At 42.6% G+C, this 17,458-nt stretch overlaps 1 protein-coding gene and 1 non-coding gene across 5 annotated transcripts in view; one reads left to right on the forward strand and one right to left on the reverse strand.

The window, feature by feature from the left end:
* Nucleotides 1–565: 565 nt before the first annotated feature.
* ASB3 (ankyrin repeat and SOCS box containing 3) overlaps nucleotides 566–17,458 on the reverse strand; it is a 94,452-nt gene continuing 77,559 nt past the window's right edge. For all 4 annotated transcript variants that reach the window (XM_075536020.1, XM_075536019.1, XM_075536021.1 and 1 more), the window contains 3 exons: nucleotides 14,594–14,854; nucleotides 7,578–7,711; nucleotides 566–1,178 (listed from right to left, as the gene is read on the reverse strand). In XM_075536020.1, coding sequence (XP_075392135.1) covers nucleotides 979–1,178; nucleotides 7,578–7,711; nucleotides 14,594–14,854 — 595 coding nt within the window. In that variant the 3' untranslated portion in view covers nucleotides 566–978. The remainder of the gene's footprint in view (nucleotides 1,179–7,577; nucleotides 7,712–14,593; nucleotides 14,855–17,458) is intronic.
* Nucleotides 12,201–12,334, forward strand: LOC142431210 (small nucleolar RNA SNORA42/SNORA80 family). Its single transcript, XR_012780752.1, has one exon. It is a non-coding gene; the product is annotated as a small nucleolar RNA SNORA42/SNORA80 family (small nucleolar RNA).

Genomic DNA, 17,458 nt, shown 5'->3' on the forward strand with positions numbered 1-17,458 from the left:
CCCTAAAAACCCTAACCCAAACCCCATCCCCTAACACTAACAGCCCTAACCATTACCCCTAAAAACACTCATCCTAAAACCCTTACCCTAAGACCCAAACTGTAAACCTAACCCCCTAACCCTTAAACCTAATACCCTAACCCTAAGACCCTGACGCTTAATCCTAAACCAAATCCTAAACCGTAAAAACCCTAACCTTTGGACCCTGACCCTAAGACCCTAACCCCCTAACCCTAAACCCTGGCCCCCTATGCCAAACTGTGACCTGACCTCAACCCCCTAACCCTAATAATCCTAATCCCTAAAAACTCTAAACCCTAACAACAGTCCTAACAACCCTAACTCTAACCCCTAAATCACCCTAAACCCTAACCCCTACCCTAACCTTAAAACCCAAACCCCAACCTTAACCCTAAGCCTAACCAAACCCTAACCCTAACCTCCAACCCCTAAACCTAAACCCTAAAAACCCTCAAACCCTAACCCAGAAACCATAACCTTGAAACCATAACCGTTAACCCCAACCCTAAGTCACAAGCCATTGACTTAAGAGATGAGAATAAAATATTGCAAAGAAAAATTTATTTTATAAACATGAAAAATTCCATCCTCCACAATAAAATAATAACAACAGTAAATAATAGTATTCTGATAAAGATATGTAACACCTCATACTGCCAGGGAAGTGATAAGATTCCCTTCTAAACTCCTGGCTCCAGGCAAATACAGAACTAGAGATGGAAATGTGTTGTGAGCAGCACTGGAAGCACCACCAGGCTTCAATAGCAGGACAAAGCAGAAAATGGTCAGGCATCTATGAATGTTGCAGCATAAAGCCTACTGACAATAAAACTGTACTAAGGTCACATCAGTGAGGTTTACACACTTGTATTAAACCATTTGTGACTATAAAATCATGAAAACTCTGTCCTCTGTGATTTTCTTGTCTGGTTAAGAAACGAGTCGGGCTAAGGAGCTTCAGGGACTGCTTGCTCCTCCTTGAATAACTGGCAGCTCTGGAACGTCCTTTGTCCTCAGAACGTCGGCATAGAGCAAATAATCATGAAGGCGTCTGGGAAGTGGCAACTGACAGATAAAACTATCAGATTGTAGGTGCTCTGGTTTTAGACTGGACCGAATTACCAGGCGACAAAGGTGTGTTAAGGATGGAACAGAAGCTAGAAGAACAAAAAAATAAAAACAGGAAAAAAACCCACAAAACATGAAAATTCATTTCCAAAAACAGATGTCATGGTATACTAAGGTAAAAGACATTTGTTAATCTCTGTGTACTGAAATGAATATGTTATGTTGCTTTGGTTAAAAAACCAAAAACTACTTGGGCCGGGACTAGCACAGTAAGCCGTTTTCTTTGCTAAAGCCTTCACCTGGCTCCTCTTCCTCAGGCTGTCAGCGACACAAAGTCAGTGCCTGAACAACGTCAAATTCAATGATCACGTTCTACAGATCCAACAATACCTACCTGAACTTAACAGTAGGCCAAGTCGTGTTAGAAATGAGGAGAAGCTGGCGGCTGCCAGCGTGCCACTGCGCTTCCTGTGGAGACCACTGTCAGTGGTCTCCAGGCCACTACAGCAAGCCAGGGGACATGTGACTTACCAGACATTTCCTTTTTTATCTCAACAACAGAAATTTAAAAATTTATGATATTAGATCAGAATATAAATTTTAGATAGGCACAGAAAGGGACACTTATTTAGCTTCTACTGTGATGTTTGCCCATATACTTCATACTTACACTCTTTTATTGCCACATTAACCCTACAAAGTACTCTCCAGAAAGTAATTGTAGACACTTTAAACCCTTTTTACTCTCTGAAATAACTTTTCAAAGATTACACAGCAAATGGACTCAAACGCAGGTCCATTTGACTCCCCAAACTGTGTGCGTGCGCGCACTTATGATAGCCATTGCATTCAAACTTATCAGCATGTCATTAACTATAGGATGTAGTTTCCTTTTCCATGACAAAAGTATTAACTAAGAGCTTTACTAAGAACCTATTGTTAGTCAAAAAATACTTTATAAATCCCTTTGAAATATAGTGACATTACCTGTTGGGATGCAAGCCACAAAGGCAAGTGCCACAGAGAGCCCAGCCAGTCGGACTCCAGGTCTGTGATGCTTTCAACGACAATACCCACAGGGCCTGAGACACACAATTCTGCAACCTCTACAGCAGCTTCCCAACAAGTGACATTTACCAACATTTAAAATTTTAAAAGACTGCTCTCTTTACTGGGAAAAAAGGACATGGCCACTATAAAAATGTATAAATGTAATAATTTATTCATAGTTTATCATGTTCAACATGTCAAATAAGAAAAGTGAAGCAGCTATTGGATTTTGTAAATAAAACCTGAGTCATATTCTGTGGGATATAAAAAGACTTTTCTCCAGCTTTGTCTCCCTCAAAGACATGCCAAACATTAGAGGCTGTTTGCCAGCACATGGTGGGAGGTCAGATGCTTAGGGATGTTCTCCCTAAAGGCATTCAGACATCAGTGAGGTCCACTGTAGGTGGAGCTCATACTCTACTGATAAGGATAGTAATTGTTTCCATGGAGAGCCAGAGAACAGGTCAAACCTGCTCAGTGACATCCAAAGTTTGGCTGCCATCCGGAATCTAGGATCTACCCATCTTGTCACATGTATGCCCCCAATTCCTCCCCTTCCTATTGCGTGTATATCCCTAGATCATCCCCCTCTCATTACGGTATTACCTACAGCACAACCCCTTCCTGTGACACATATCTTTACCTGTAATTAGGGGGCTTGTACACCCCCAAAAGTATATAAGCCTAGGTTAGAAATAAAGAGCTCTCTTTCCCCTGGTCCTCACTCCCCTGCCCCCTCTCCCCTTGTCCTTCTTCCCTTTCCCTTCTCTCCTGCTCTCTCTCCTGCCCTGTCCCACCAAGAGGAGCTGAGGTGAGCATGCTACCATGAAATGTGTCTAACTCCTTCATTTTACTCTCTCTCCTATCCTTCATGTTCTCTATGAGACTTTACTATAATATTGACTTATATTGTGCCTACTGGGTCGGTGATAATTTGTTAGGGGCCTGCTCCACTGATAATATTCCCGTCCCCCCTCAGAAAAGTGCACTTCAGAGGACAGCAATGGGGCTACAGCTTGGGGAGAGGGGTGAGTCAGATTAGAGCACACAGGAGAACCAAAAAGGGATGGAGAGGACATCCTGGCCCACCAAGCCCTGAGGACGATGCTCCTGCTCGGAGCAGACAACACACTGGGAGGACCATAGGGCTGGCCTCACCATGGGACACGCGTCCTTCACTGAACCATGGCACTGCGGGGAACAGCACTGGAAAGAGTGTGGGAACAGTGCATGGTCAGGCTCCATCACGCTGGGGTGAGGCACTGAGGGCATGCAGCAGAGCAGCAGGGGGAGCAGAGTGATGAAACCCCCCAGGGAATACCAAAAATAGACTTTGAAGACAGAGTGCGGGACCCCATCAGACTCTATTAGAAAACACTCATAAAGGCAACAAACAGACCTTGGACTAGTTATGGGCTTTTCCATTTTTGTCAGTGGCTTTCTTTTTGGTATTGTTATTTTGGTATATTTTGTTGTTGTTATTGCTTTCTTGGTTTTGACTTCCTTTGTTGTTTTACTTGGCTTTGCCTGTTTTTGCATTTATTAATGTATCTGTGAGGGGACCAGTCCTGCCGTGTGATGTCGAAGACAGAGTCGAACGACGCCTGGCCTGGCTTCAGAGAAGCTGGACAGTGGGAGTTGGCTGCCCAAACCCCCTCTCGACATGTATTTGAACTTGTTTGATTGGCCTTGCCATAATTATTTGGAGTGCTTTTGTGCAAGATTCTAAAAAAGTTTATCATCCAGTCTTTCCCTTTCCTTATCTTGGTTACCGCATAGGGGGCAGAATACGGCATCTCCCTCCAGAGAATAACTCAAAGAGAAATAGAGTTCCTGGCCCTGATTTACCTTATACAGGGGCTTGCCATGAAAATGGCATAAGAATAGTTAACAAAGAAAGGTGTACAAGTTCCTTTTAGTAGTTTAAGTTTTATGGAAAGGTTAGCAAGAGGAGGGCCTCCGTGATGTTTGAAGTCCACTGAAGCAAAGCTATCTATTGTGAGGTAACTTGAAGTCCACTGAAGGAAAGCTACCTATTATGAGGCAACTCATACCTTGGTACAGAAAGACTTTTGGGAGTTTAATTTATGGGAACTTAGTGGAAAAGAAAGAACAAGAAATGAAAGCCCTGGAGGAACAGCCTAAGAAAGAACAGCCAAAGCCTGTCAAGTAATTTTTGATAATGAAATGTATGAATGCTTTATTGATTTCATAGTTAGAATAATGTGCCCTATTTGGATGAAGTGTGCTCAGTTATTGTTAGAAGGTTTATGTCTATCACCCTTGTATGAGAAAGTTTCAGTTTCAAGATGTACTAATTTTTAACCAAGAATCATGATGTGATTGATGTAACTTGTTACGGTCTTTTGGCCTGAGAATTTCCTTATGTATGATCTCAGACCATAAGCTTTAAGCCAAGAAAAAGAATATATAAGTTGAAGCTTTACATGAATAAAATTGGAACAGTCACCGCAACCTTTGAGTTGTGTGATTTCTGTCTCCCACGCATCGAAGCCTTACCCACCTAGCGGGGGACCCAAACCCGCTGCGGCTGGACCGCGGCATATCTGCATCTCTACCTAGATAAGATAGGCGGGATAAATAATTCAGAGATAAAAAGATTAGGATCAATGGTTGGGGGGGGGGATACTAGAGAAGGGGAGGTGGGAGAAAGGAAAGGGGGTAGATACCAACCCAGGGACAAGGAAACAACAAGTGAACTAAAATCAATGGAGAGAAGGGTGTACGATGCTTAGTGGAGCTTAATCAGGGCAATGTAGCAGCGAGGAATTACAGAACCCGAATGAAGACCAAACATGATGGTGGGACAAGAGGCAAGGTAAAAGGAAATAGAGGAAAGAACCAGGAGGCAAAGGATATTTATAGAGGCCTAAATACAGGCATGTACATATGTAAATATATATATATATATAATGAGAGGGGAATACAACTATGTACTCATCTTTATGTTAAGAATTAAGGTTGCAGATGGACATTGGGCCTCGACTCAAGTACTTCCTCAACAGAACACTTTGTTCTAACAATCCAGCATTCTGTGATGCTTACGTTCCCAACACGATCACTGAAGACAAAATAGGTGCATAAGCAAATGTGGTGAAGAAAGCTGATGGGGGTCTTAAAGGCCTGAAGATAAACAAGTGGCCATCTAGCTCCTCAGAAGCAACAAAGTCCACATGGAAGAAGCACACCAGCCTGTGTGATCATGAGGTGTTGAAGGGATACCCGAGGTAAATGGAGGGAGCGAGGGGGAGGGGCCATGGGGTGGAGACCCAATGCCCATCTGTAGACTATTGGACATCCCCTCACAGAGGGGTCACAGGCAAGAAATGAGGTAGTTACGGTGCAGTATAGCACTGATGAAACACAACTTTCCTATAGTTCTTTGGTGCTTCCTTCACGCCACTATCATGACCTCAATTCTACCTTACAAATCAGATTAGACCAGAGCATGCACACTGCTACAGATAAGAGCCCCCAACACAGGGAATCCAGGATAGATAAACCCCTCAGGGCCAACAAGGAGAGTAGATAACCAGGAAGATTAGGGGAGGGTTGGGGGAGAGAGAGGAAATCCATCCCAAGGATCAACCTAGAACCCCCTCCCAGGGGGATGAATAATGGAAAAGTGAGTGAGGGGCGATGGAGGATGATGTAAGAAAAAGAAATAATAATCTATAACTTATCAAGGGTTCGTGAAGGAGGACAGGTGAGGAAAGAAATGGGGAGCTAACATCAGACACTCAAGTGGGAAGAGGATGCTTTTAAAATGATGATGGCATATGTGTAAATGCGCCTGACACACTGGAGGAATGTATGGATTGTGGAGCCCCAATAAAAGTATTTCAATAAAAAAAGAGACGACGATGATTACCCTACAGAAGCTCTGCCTACTGCCTAGTTTCCACACGACACCCTTGACGGATTTAATCTACTGCTTTGAGAGGTACCATTCTTACCTTCATCTGGACAGACCTGACAATACGTTAAGATCTTCAGAGGAAATTCACACCTCTTGCTCCTAACTGATAGGCTGCAATTATGTTCACATGTTGGACTCTTTGTTCTCAGATCCACTGTTCCATGATTCTATCTGCTCTGAATAGATGTATATGCTCTGTGGCTGCTCATACATAATTAGTAAAAGCAGATGCAATTCTCAAGGTGAAGAATTACCCGCTACTGAGTTTTCCAACATCACCATTAAAGAAATGCGGTACTAGAAGTCTCGGGGGTGGTAAACATTACTTTTCCTTCAACAGAATTCTCCCTAATAGCTTGAACACACTTCACTTTGAGAGAATATTTTTCTGAACATGTTTGTTTTTTTTGACAATTAAATACAATTTTCTAAGAGATTGGAAGATACATTTCTCCATAGGCATAAGGTCACTTGTTCAAAACTTATTCCAAATGGCTAAAAATAGCAGTAAATAAATAATTAATAAATAAAATAAATATTGCTGTAAAAATAGCAGTAAATAAATTTTTTCTTTCTAACTTAAGATATAATATGGTTAACAAAATATACTCACAGTGAAATAAACTTGAATATTAGGAATACCCTGAATATATTATGTTTAGTTAACGCTGATTTCCTTGTACAAAAGCTAACTATGCTGTGTGTTCTTCACTTCTGTAACTAGCTTAAAACCTTTTTAATAAGTGAGGACAGACTGAGAGTTTGTTTTACAGGCACTTTAAACATCAGTCAGCTCACAAAATCCAAACCCAGTTCATCCCCATAGCAGTACCAACATACCAGATACGTACTGGCATACACTCAATAGGATATGTATAAATAAAAAATGGTACTATGTTTCAAAGGTGGTCAAATATGACAGAGGAAATACCACTCCACTCACAGTCCAAAGAGAAAAAATAATTTTAGCATTTTTGTGACTACAAGCTAAATAAATATGCACTAACCAAACTTTGGGGACTCATATTATGTAAGTCTTATTAAAATGAAATATATCCCTACTTTAAAAATTCCAGTAAACACCAGATTGTCTGCATATGTGTCGAAGGTTGAACTTATAAAACCAAATGTTATGATTTTGTTGAATTAAATTTAAACCATCCCACCCAAAACCCAAACCCACTGTCATCAATTGGATTTCAACCCATAGGGACCCTACAGGGGTTTCCAAGCCGGTCATTCTCTACAGGCACAGGAAGCCTCATCTGTCTCCCACAAAGCAGCTGGGAGTCTCTGCCTATTGGCCTTGTGGTTAGCAGCCCCAAAGAAACCCACTCTGTTACTCAAGGCCCCCAACTACCATCTCACCCTCTCCCTATGTGTGTACGAAATTGCCAATTACATTCCATTTAATGCATGTGCTAGACTAAGTCTTGTCCTTTAAAAGTGGCCTATAGCTGGAGAAGGAAGAAAAGTTAAGAGTGTTACACTGGCTTACCAATATGTGCCTGTAAAGCCCAAGATGATTTTGAGGCACGAACAGAGAGCATCTTTTCAATAGTTGGTGGAAGTCTTTTCCAATTCGTAAACTCCAAAGTGAGGATAAGGGTGTCATCACTGACTGAGTCAATCCTACAAGAGCAAGATATTAACATTCCATTAGACACAAAATGTACCACGAGTCTGTCCTAGCAACAGACCCTACAAGCCTATTCTCACAACATCTTACTAAGTGAGAAGGACCCACACCAGAAGGACACAGAAAGTCTTCATCTAACTAGAGGCAAGTTCTGTGGGTATGAATCATTATCCACAGGTTCTTACTAAAATGGAATTGAACCTGTATGTGCTTGTCCAAGAGACTATAAGATGAATTCTTATGCTCATAGATGCTAATAACTGTCCTCCCTACTCCACAAAAAGTGTTAAGAAAAACACAGAGCTAGTGCCAGTGTCACCACTGGATTTGCAATTTTCGTACCGATGGACCATTATAAGAACCTAGATTGGTCATCATCCTTACTGACATAGCATCTAACAGTCCCGACTGCTCAAACATCTAAAGATTCCTAAAGAGAGAGTACCAGAGCCTGTTGGTTTGTCCACAACTCACAAGGACGTGCAACTGTTCTATAAGAACCGTTCTAGACCCAGCCCTAAAGACGAAAGCAGAACCAGTGTTGTCCTTAAGGCTTGAAAGTAGGGGTTCCAGAGAAACTTATTTTTCCTCTGTTCTTTTGAAATAATGTCAGATTTCCTCCAAAGTCTAAAAGAAGCCACTCCAAACTGCAGAAGCATTTAACTCCCACGACCAAGAACACCAATCTAGGAGTCCTGCTTTCTAGCACCACTGCTATGACTTACAAACCTTCTTTCCTACATTCTTTCAGCCCTACATCCCGGTTATAGAATTAGAATACGACTTACATTATCTACGTTAGAAGGCTGATTTTGAAAATAAGTAATATAGTAAACGCACTTTTGAAAATAAGAGATGTTACATTCAGTTTCACTATTACTGGAACACACTTGAAAACCTGAGTATTATATTTTCTGTATGCCTCAGAATACCATAACATGAAGTTCAGTCAAAGCTTAAAGAGAACTCTTCTAACAATATTATCTGTCACAAATCCATGAGATCCTCCCCTCTACCATCACACTGACTGAAGAAAAATAATTAGCTCTCTAGCAATTACTACAAAACCAGAATGTCCTATCCATGTCTTTTTCCTTTTTTACATTTTATTAGGGGCTCATACAACTCTTATCACAATCCACACATATACATACATCAATTGTGTAAAGCACATCCGTACCTTCTTGGCCCTAATCATTTTCAAAGCATTTGCTCTCCACTTAAGCCCTTTGCATCAGGTCCTCTTTTTTTTCCCCCCTCCCTCCCCGCTCCCCTCTCCCTCATGAGCCCTTGATATTTTATAGATTGTTATTTTGTCATATCTTGCCCTATCCGGAGTCTCCCTTCCCCCCCTTCTCTGCCGTCCATCCCTATCCATGTCTTAATAAAGTTACCCTTTAAAATTTTTTGAGACATTTCCCAGCAAGTACTAAAGATGAGTAAAAAGATGAAAAGGGAAATAATTGAATAATACTTTAAATTTATCATCTCTAAAATTACCGAATTTGGGTAATTTAGAAGCAAAATAACTTTGAAATTACTTGATCAGAGAGTACCCAAATTATTTCCTACATTCTTATTTCTCCAATATGTAAACGTACACAGGGAAGGTCCTAAAATGTAGCACAAATACCTTGGGAAACATTCACTTCCCAGGGAACCTCAGTGAAACCAGAGGCTGTCGAAAGCACTGAGAGTAGATGACATGACTAGATGTGTCCAAAGGCAGAGTACCACCTGGGCTCTTCAGGGTTTGGAGGTGGGTCCTGATGACTGCTTTGGTGGTATCACGGTTCTGCCTTCATGTGCTTTAGGTCTGATTGTGACCAAGCACAGGGCGAGTTTTATGCAGTTATCTGACCACAAAGGAAAAGCAAATCTGTTTGCACAGCTTTTGCTAGTATAATGGCATGTTTATTTCACCAACATAGATCATGCCAATTAAAAGGTGTTGTTACTGTCTACACTGCAAATCATAAACGAGTGGCAGCTAATCACCCCTAGGTGGCACTTGCTTTCTATTATTCCACCATTACATTCAAGGGGAGGACAAATCTCGCAGGGAACATTGATAAAGACTTTGAATATGGTGACAACTGTTTGTATTTTTTTAATCGACTGTGTAGATTATATTGTGACAGGGAATGACACGGCCTAATAGATTATGTGGTTGTTTTCCTGTTTCTAATAGATTTTTAATACTGTTTAAGACAACCGAAACCTAGGAAAGGTATTCCTAATTTACATGACAAAGATTAGGCAACAGTTGATATAAATAAGATAAAACAAAATTCACTTTCAAAACACACTGGAATTTTTATAAGAGGATTTTTCTTAGAACAGCTCTCTCAATGAAAATTGGATAAAAGAAAGCAAAACATTTACCATGTACAGCTTAGACACAGGCTTTATCCATTCCATAAAAGATCAGTGAAGAAAACGTTCACCACGTTAAAGAGATATTGTTAAACTTTTCCCTTGTATTTTTTCTCACGAATAGAAAGCGACTAACATGATTCCTCCAGACTAAACCATGTACAACTGCTATTCTCACCTCTGACGTGACTGGAGGTGTTATAGTTTGTTCAAAACAATTTGAAATGGTCTGGGTCTCAAATCTCTTCTGTCGTACCACATCCCACAAATCCTGCACACCACTGGCTTCGTATCACAGGAACCACCAAAGGGCTCTCAAACTTGGGGGATGTATTAGAACTGGGGGTGGAAAGGTGCATTTTATAAAACTATCCAAAATAATAAAGTAAAAAAAAAAATCTGTCTCCTTCCAGGGAAGGGAACGGAAGGAAATGCAGTCATTTAAGTTTTCTTCTCCTGGATAAATTCTCCCTTTGCCTCATGTACTTTGGACCTTTTTTCAAGAGAGAGTCACTGCCGCAGCAATACAGTAGATTCCAACTCATTGCAAGCCCGTAAAGAAGGGCAGAACTGGTCCCGTGGGGTGTCCACAGCTTTCAGTCTTGATGGGAACAGCTTGTGGGCTCCAGCGGCTGGTCCTGCAGCGAGAGCCCAACTCAGAAGCCAGTAGGCGACCAGTGAAGGGCAGTCCCTGGAGAAGGACATGAAGCTGGACAAAGTGGAGGGTCGGCGATACAGAGCAAGACCCTCACCGGGCTGAACTGACACAGTGGCTGCCACAGCAGGTGCAAACCCATCGATCGTGAGGATGGCACAGACCTGGCGGTGCTTACACACGGTGGATTAGGGTCAGAACCAACTCCACGGCCCCTAACAGCAACAGCAACAAGGTAGCTTGAGGTGAGAGCAAAGAAGTTTGACGCTGCTTCTACTAGTGACACAAGAGATTCAAGTTCTTAAAAATGAAGCAATTCGACAACGTCCTTTCCCCATGGAAACAAGCGGCCTCAGAGTGTTTACAAGCACAGGCTTGAGCCACACTACAGGACAGCTTGGAGTCATACTTGCTCTAGCTCTTGGACAAGTCTGTTACATACTCAGGGCCTCAACTTCCTCCTCTATAAAATAATCGTCCCTGCAGTCCATTTGATAGTACACGAGCTAACAGTGGTAAAGAAAAGAAAAACAACAGTGTTCAGTAAACACTATGCTAGGTGTTGGGTAAAGAAATAGATCCATTAGAATCTAGCATGGACTATGAAGACTGAAAGTAGTAGAGCCAAGATCCTTAGTGAGCTGGGGGGACATGGGAGTGGGGTGGTGGGAGAAAAGAAGAGGATGTTAACAAGCCCAGGGACAAGGGAATAACAGGTGATCCAAAATCAGTCTCAAGGAGGGTGTGGGAGGTCTGGCAGGGCTGGATCAAGGGCAATGTAACCAAGAGGAATTCCTAAAACCCTAATGAAGGCAAAACATGAGACTGGGACAAGAGGAAAGTACAAAGAAACAGAGGAAAGAACTAGGAGGAAAAGGGTAGTCATAGAGATTCAAATACAAACATACAAAGATGTAAATATATTTATATACAGTGAGGGAGGAATAGATCTAGGTACATATATTTATAGGTTTAGTATTAAGGAAACAGATGGACAGTGGGCCCCTGCTCAAGTACTCCCTCAACACAAGAACACTTTGTTCTAACAATTCGGCAGTCTGAGATGCTCACCTGCCTGGCACGATCGCTGATGACAATGGGTGCAAAGGCAAATGTGGTGAAAAAAGCTGATGGTGCCCGGCTACCAAAAGATATAGCACCTGAAGTCGTTGAAGACAATGGGTGCACAAGCAAATTTGGTGAAGAAAGCTGATAGTGCCCAGCTACCAAAAGACACAGCACATGAAGTCTTAAAGACCTGAAGATAAACAAGCAGCCATCTAGCTGAGAGGCAAGAAAACCCACATGAAAGAAACACACCGGCCTGTCCCGACTAGATCACTGAGGACAAAGTGGGTGCATAAGCAAAAGTTGCAAACAAAGCTGATGGTGCCCGGCTATCAAATGATATAGCATCAGGGATCTTAAAGGCTTGAAGATAATCAGGTGATGCATGGGTTTTGATTTATGGCAGGCCCGATCCCATGGGCCTCTCATAGTGTCCCATGCCAAAGCAAACTGTCATCCGGAACCATTGCCTGGTTTTACCTGGTGGGCTTCAGGCACTGAAGCGGGTTGCATAGTGGGGGCGGGGGGGGGGGGAAGACAATCAGGTGGCCATCTAGCTAAGAAACAAGAAAGCCCACATGGAAGAAGCACACCAGCCTACCCCGACGCGAACACTGAAGACAAAGTGGGTGCAAGGACAAGTGCAGTAAAGAAAGTTGATGGTTCCTAGTTGTCAAAATATATAGAATCTGGGGTCCCATAGGCTGGAAGATAAACAAGGGGCCATCTAACTGAAAAGCAACAAAGCCCACATGGAAAATGCACACCAGCCTGTGAGATGACAAGGCACTGAAGGGATCAGGTATCAAGCATCAAAGACAAAAAAACAAAAACAAAAATCATAGCATTGTGAATGAGGAGGAGTGCAGAGTCGGGACCCAGGGTCCATCTGGGGGAAATTGGACATCCCCTTGCAGAAGGGTTGTGGGAAGGTGACGAACCAGTCAGAGTGTAGCGTAGCAACGATGAAACATACAATTTTCCTCTGGTTCTTGAATGCTTCCTCCCCTCCACTATCATGATCCCAATTCTACCTTACATAACCGGCTGGACCGGGAGATGTACACTGGCATGGATAGGAACTGGAAATACGGGAAATCCAGCACAGATGAGCCCCTCAGAAACAGTAGTGAGAGTGGTGATATCAGGAAGGTGGAGGGAGGGTGAGGGAGAGGCGGGAAACAGATGACAAGGTCTACATGTAACCTCCTCTCTGGAGGACGGACAGCGGAGAACTGGGTGAGGGAGACGTCGGATGGTGTAAGATATGATAAAATAATAATTATTTATAAATTATCAAGGGTTCGGGGGGGGAGGAGGGAGGAGAAGGTGAGGAGCTGATGCCAGGGGCTTGGGTGGTGAGTGGGGTGTTTTGAGAATGATGATGGCAGCATGTGTACAGTTGTGCTGGACACAAATGATGCATGTACGGATTGTAAAAAGAGCTGTATGAGCCCATAATAAAATGATTTTTAAAAAAAAGATCCTTAAGTGAGAATCAGTAGAGAAATAAATGGAGTATGGCTGGGAAGAAAGTGTACCTTGGGGGCAGGAGGCATTGAAAGAAAGTAGGGCAAGAAGTGAAAGAAGAGAGGGCAGTGTGAGTGTGCGGACGGATATGCCACAGCAGCCAGGCATAACTCCTAAGTGGTGATGGCAGCGACTGCTAGCTCTCTCTCCGGAGTCCAAACACCACCATGAAATCCATGCAATCATCACGGCAGCCACGCAGCGATTTCAGAAGTGAGTGATACAGCATCTGTTAGCTGAGTGCTTACATCTCAATGATGTAAAGAGAAAAGGGAAAATGAGCATAAAAAATAAACTCCCCACCCACATAAACTTATACATCAGAGAGTTCGCCTAGTAAATGTAGAATGGACTGTTGTGAACAGGAACAGACAAGGTGTGGAGGAAACTGCAGTGATGAGCCTCTGCTGAGTAACTGTTGGAGACACCATCAAGCTACCTGTGAAGACGCAGGAAACGTGGACGCTTGGATCTCAAGTTTGCTTTTATTTCTATATCCCCCACCCCACGAACCAGAGAGACATTTTTTTCTTACACATGATGTATCTGAAGCACTCGGTTGCTTACTCGTTTCCAGGAAGAGACTGCAGTTGTAAGCGTACACTCTCTGCTTGGTGCCAATTCCGGAATTCTGTGTAATAGCGGCCATCATAGCTATTAGGCTGAGCGTTCTCTCATGGCTACAATGACCATTTCAGTTCCATCTGGACACTAACAACTTTGGCAGAGTCTGATAGGCATGACCTTCTTCTTCCTGACTTGACATCCACTCTTAGCGGACTACCCTTCTAAGAAACTACCTGAAGTCAGCAAGGGATGTCCTCAGATGCATCAGAAACCAGTACTCATTCAAGGAGACAGATCTTAACTTAGACAAGATGCCAAGAGTACTGAATCTAATGAACTGAGAACAACCAGTACCTCCAAAGCTGCTTCAATAGTTCCTTCTTCTGTCACAGGCTTTTTAAGAGAACATGGGGGTCAGTCAGAGAAGGAAAGCACAACAGTTCACAGGTATCTATCATCCTACTCTCTCCCAGTCACCTCTTACTGGTTTCCCAAGATTGTATCCTGACAGTCAAGCTCGCCATTGGCAGCAACACCCCCAGCTCCTTCACCCTCTCCCAGCCATCGCAGTGAACATGCATACACCTTTCTCCCAATGCAGGGATCTCAAGAAATCAGGGATAATTCGTGGTAACATATTCACACAAAAAGGCTAACGTCTAATGTGCTGGTTTCTTACCAAGAACTGCACAGAAGGTTCAATGGGTCAAACCCTGCAAGCAGGAGATATGGCAACCATTCTGTAGACTTTGCTTGTGCTCTGACTGCATAATTTATAAATTCGGACATATGGCTCCACGGTTCCAATGGGCAGCTTTCCTTCAAAAAACAGCGAAACTCGGAATACTTCTCATACTTCAGGCAGTGGGCCAGATACAGTTCACTTAGATGGGCTCCATATTTCAAAAGAAGATTCACAATCCTAGGGAATGCACCATCGCTGCAGCACGAAAAGACACACATACGTAGTTTAAAAATAAAAAGTATGTTATAGTGTTCCATTAAAAATTAATTCTTACAAACCATTAACAGTGGTTACCAATGGCGATTAAGGATATTTCAGTAATATTACACCATCATTGAAAACCATAATTATAATCACTACGTAACCATAATTTTGACTGTTTATGATATTTAACTGTAACAACATTTAATAAACATGTGTACTGGCTATGCAGTAGCTGTGCATGAATTTATGTAGGAATAAAACAATTCTCCCTTTGATACTGGCAACACTATCATTAAAATCATCTTGTATACAGAAAAGAAACACTTCACTAGTCTTGGACCTAAGTGAGAAGTCGAACACTTTCTCAAATGCAAATGTTTGCCTCTCCATCGTGCGACACTGACTACTGAGGACTTATGTTTGGAACTTAAAACCAAGATGTGGAGCACTTTGTGTGTACAGGATCCATAAGTAAAATGTCCCCAAACCCAGGCAAAAACCCTTTGCCATGGAGACAGACCTGAGCTGTATCACAGGACATCCAAAGGATCAGATATCTTTATAGAAGCTGGCTGCCACATCTTTCTCTGATGGCGGTTTCAAACCACCAGCCTTTAAATGAATGCTCAAAAACGTTGCCACTCTGCTACTTGGGCCCCTTGTCGAACCCCAGCATAGGCTTACAAACTTATTTATTCTTCAGAACGTGAGCTCTTTATCTTTAGGTAAAAGAATAAGCATTATTCTTTGCTAATAATCAATTACACAGCAACTAGAAAATAATTTAAAACCTATCATTTACACGTATAAAAATGGTGTTAGCTGCTTGCCTGGCATCTCGCTATGTGTTACTGAGGCAGGGCAGTCATCGTGTATGACTGTTCTTGAAAGCATCCCAGAATGTGATGCTTTCCCTACTCTGGTTGCTTTCAGACACACAACATGGAGAAGATTTATTGCCAGAAAGACCTGCATAAAGACATGTTAAAAGAGATTCTTCTGGCTGATGGTTCTAAACTGCTATCACCAGTATATTTCAACTACTTTGGCCTCATTGAACTAAGCTCAGATCATTTTGCTTCAGTTATTACTTGCTGATGCTGCTACAGCACCGACAAGCTGCCCATGAACTGTTGAACATATTTCAATAAACATGCAGGGAAATTGTGGGAAAGGCTCACGACACTGTCTTACCACAAATGTGATACACGATTCTCAGAAAGCCTGATCACTGTATATGCACTTGTGCAATTCAGGGAATGCTATTTGAAACCATCAATGGCCCAATTGTAGATGCTCCTTTGTTGAGTCCAGAGAACATAGTTTTGGCACAAAATAAAGAAATGATTATGTGCTGCTGGCGGCCTCTAAGTGCGACGTATGGGATTAAGTGCCACCCCTGGGAAAAACTATAGAACCAGCAGCTTTCTTATTTAAATCTAAATATCACACCTAAGCTTTCTTTCAGCTCCCAAGAAAATATTAATTTTGGCAATGGCAAGGGGTAAACCATCTACGCCCATGGCACCCTGGTGACTGAGAGTGGCCGAGGACCAGAGAAACTTGGTTGCTGGCTGGGAGGAAGGGCTTCTGTGGACCAATGACTCTCCTCAATGAGTTCTGACTCTGTCTTGTGGTGAGCTATTGGCTTCCCAAGTGGACCCCCATCATCGTGAATACTGCAAGCTCTGTGGGGTCATCACAAAGGGTTGTCGAGCCCAGCAGAGAAGCAGAGTGCCATGAGTGGAATGGCTGGTGTCAGACATCACGGAGAGTGGAGGCACGGCTGGCAATCAGTTTTACTAATGTGGAGTTGGAGTTAAATTCTTTTCCTGTGTGCGGTCAAGGGAGGTCAGATGCGGCCATTTACTCCTAAACATTTTCAAATACATGCTCAATGCACAGGCTCAACCTCCAAATACCTTTTGAAAAGCACCTTTAAAATTTATTGATTCAACTGTTAAATTAAAAAAAAAGTAAAGTGTAAATTGTCCCAAAAAATGTGTAAACACAGGGAAAACATTGTACTTTACATTTATCTTACATTTCCAGGCTTCCCAAACCTTTGTAGATCCATTTCCTTCTTAGGAATTGATAACATACAGCACCATGAACATTTTCTGATAAGTTCTCCAGGAATGTGAAGAAAGCTGATGGCTATCCAGAAATACAGTGTCTGGGGTCTTACAGGCTTGAAGGTAAACAAGGGCCATCGAGCTGAGAAACAACAAAGCCCACATGGAAGAAGCATACCAGCCTGGGGGATCATGAGGTGTTGATGGGCTCAGGTATCAGACATCAAGACCCAAAACAAATAATCCTATCAATGTGAATGAGGGGAAGTGAGGAGTGGAGACCCAAAGCCTATCTGTAGACAATTGTACATCCCTTACAGAAGGGTCACAGGAAGAGAGGAGCAAATCAGAGTGCAGTGCAGCACTGATGAAACATACAGCTTTCCTCTAGTTCTTTACTGCTTCCTCCCCCGCCCCGCCCCCCCCACCATGACTCCAATTGTACCTTACCAATCTGGCTAGACCAGAGCATGAACACAGGTACAGATAAGAACTGGAAACACAGGAAATCCAAGACAGC

Source organism: Tenrec ecaudatus, chromosome 17, assembly GCF_050624435.1.
Source record: "Tenrec ecaudatus isolate mTenEca1 chromosome 17, mTenEca1.hap1, whole genome shotgun sequence".
In the NCBI taxonomy this organism is placed as follows: domain Eukaryota; kingdom Metazoa; phylum Chordata; class Mammalia; order Afrosoricida; family Tenrecidae; genus Tenrec; species Tenrec ecaudatus.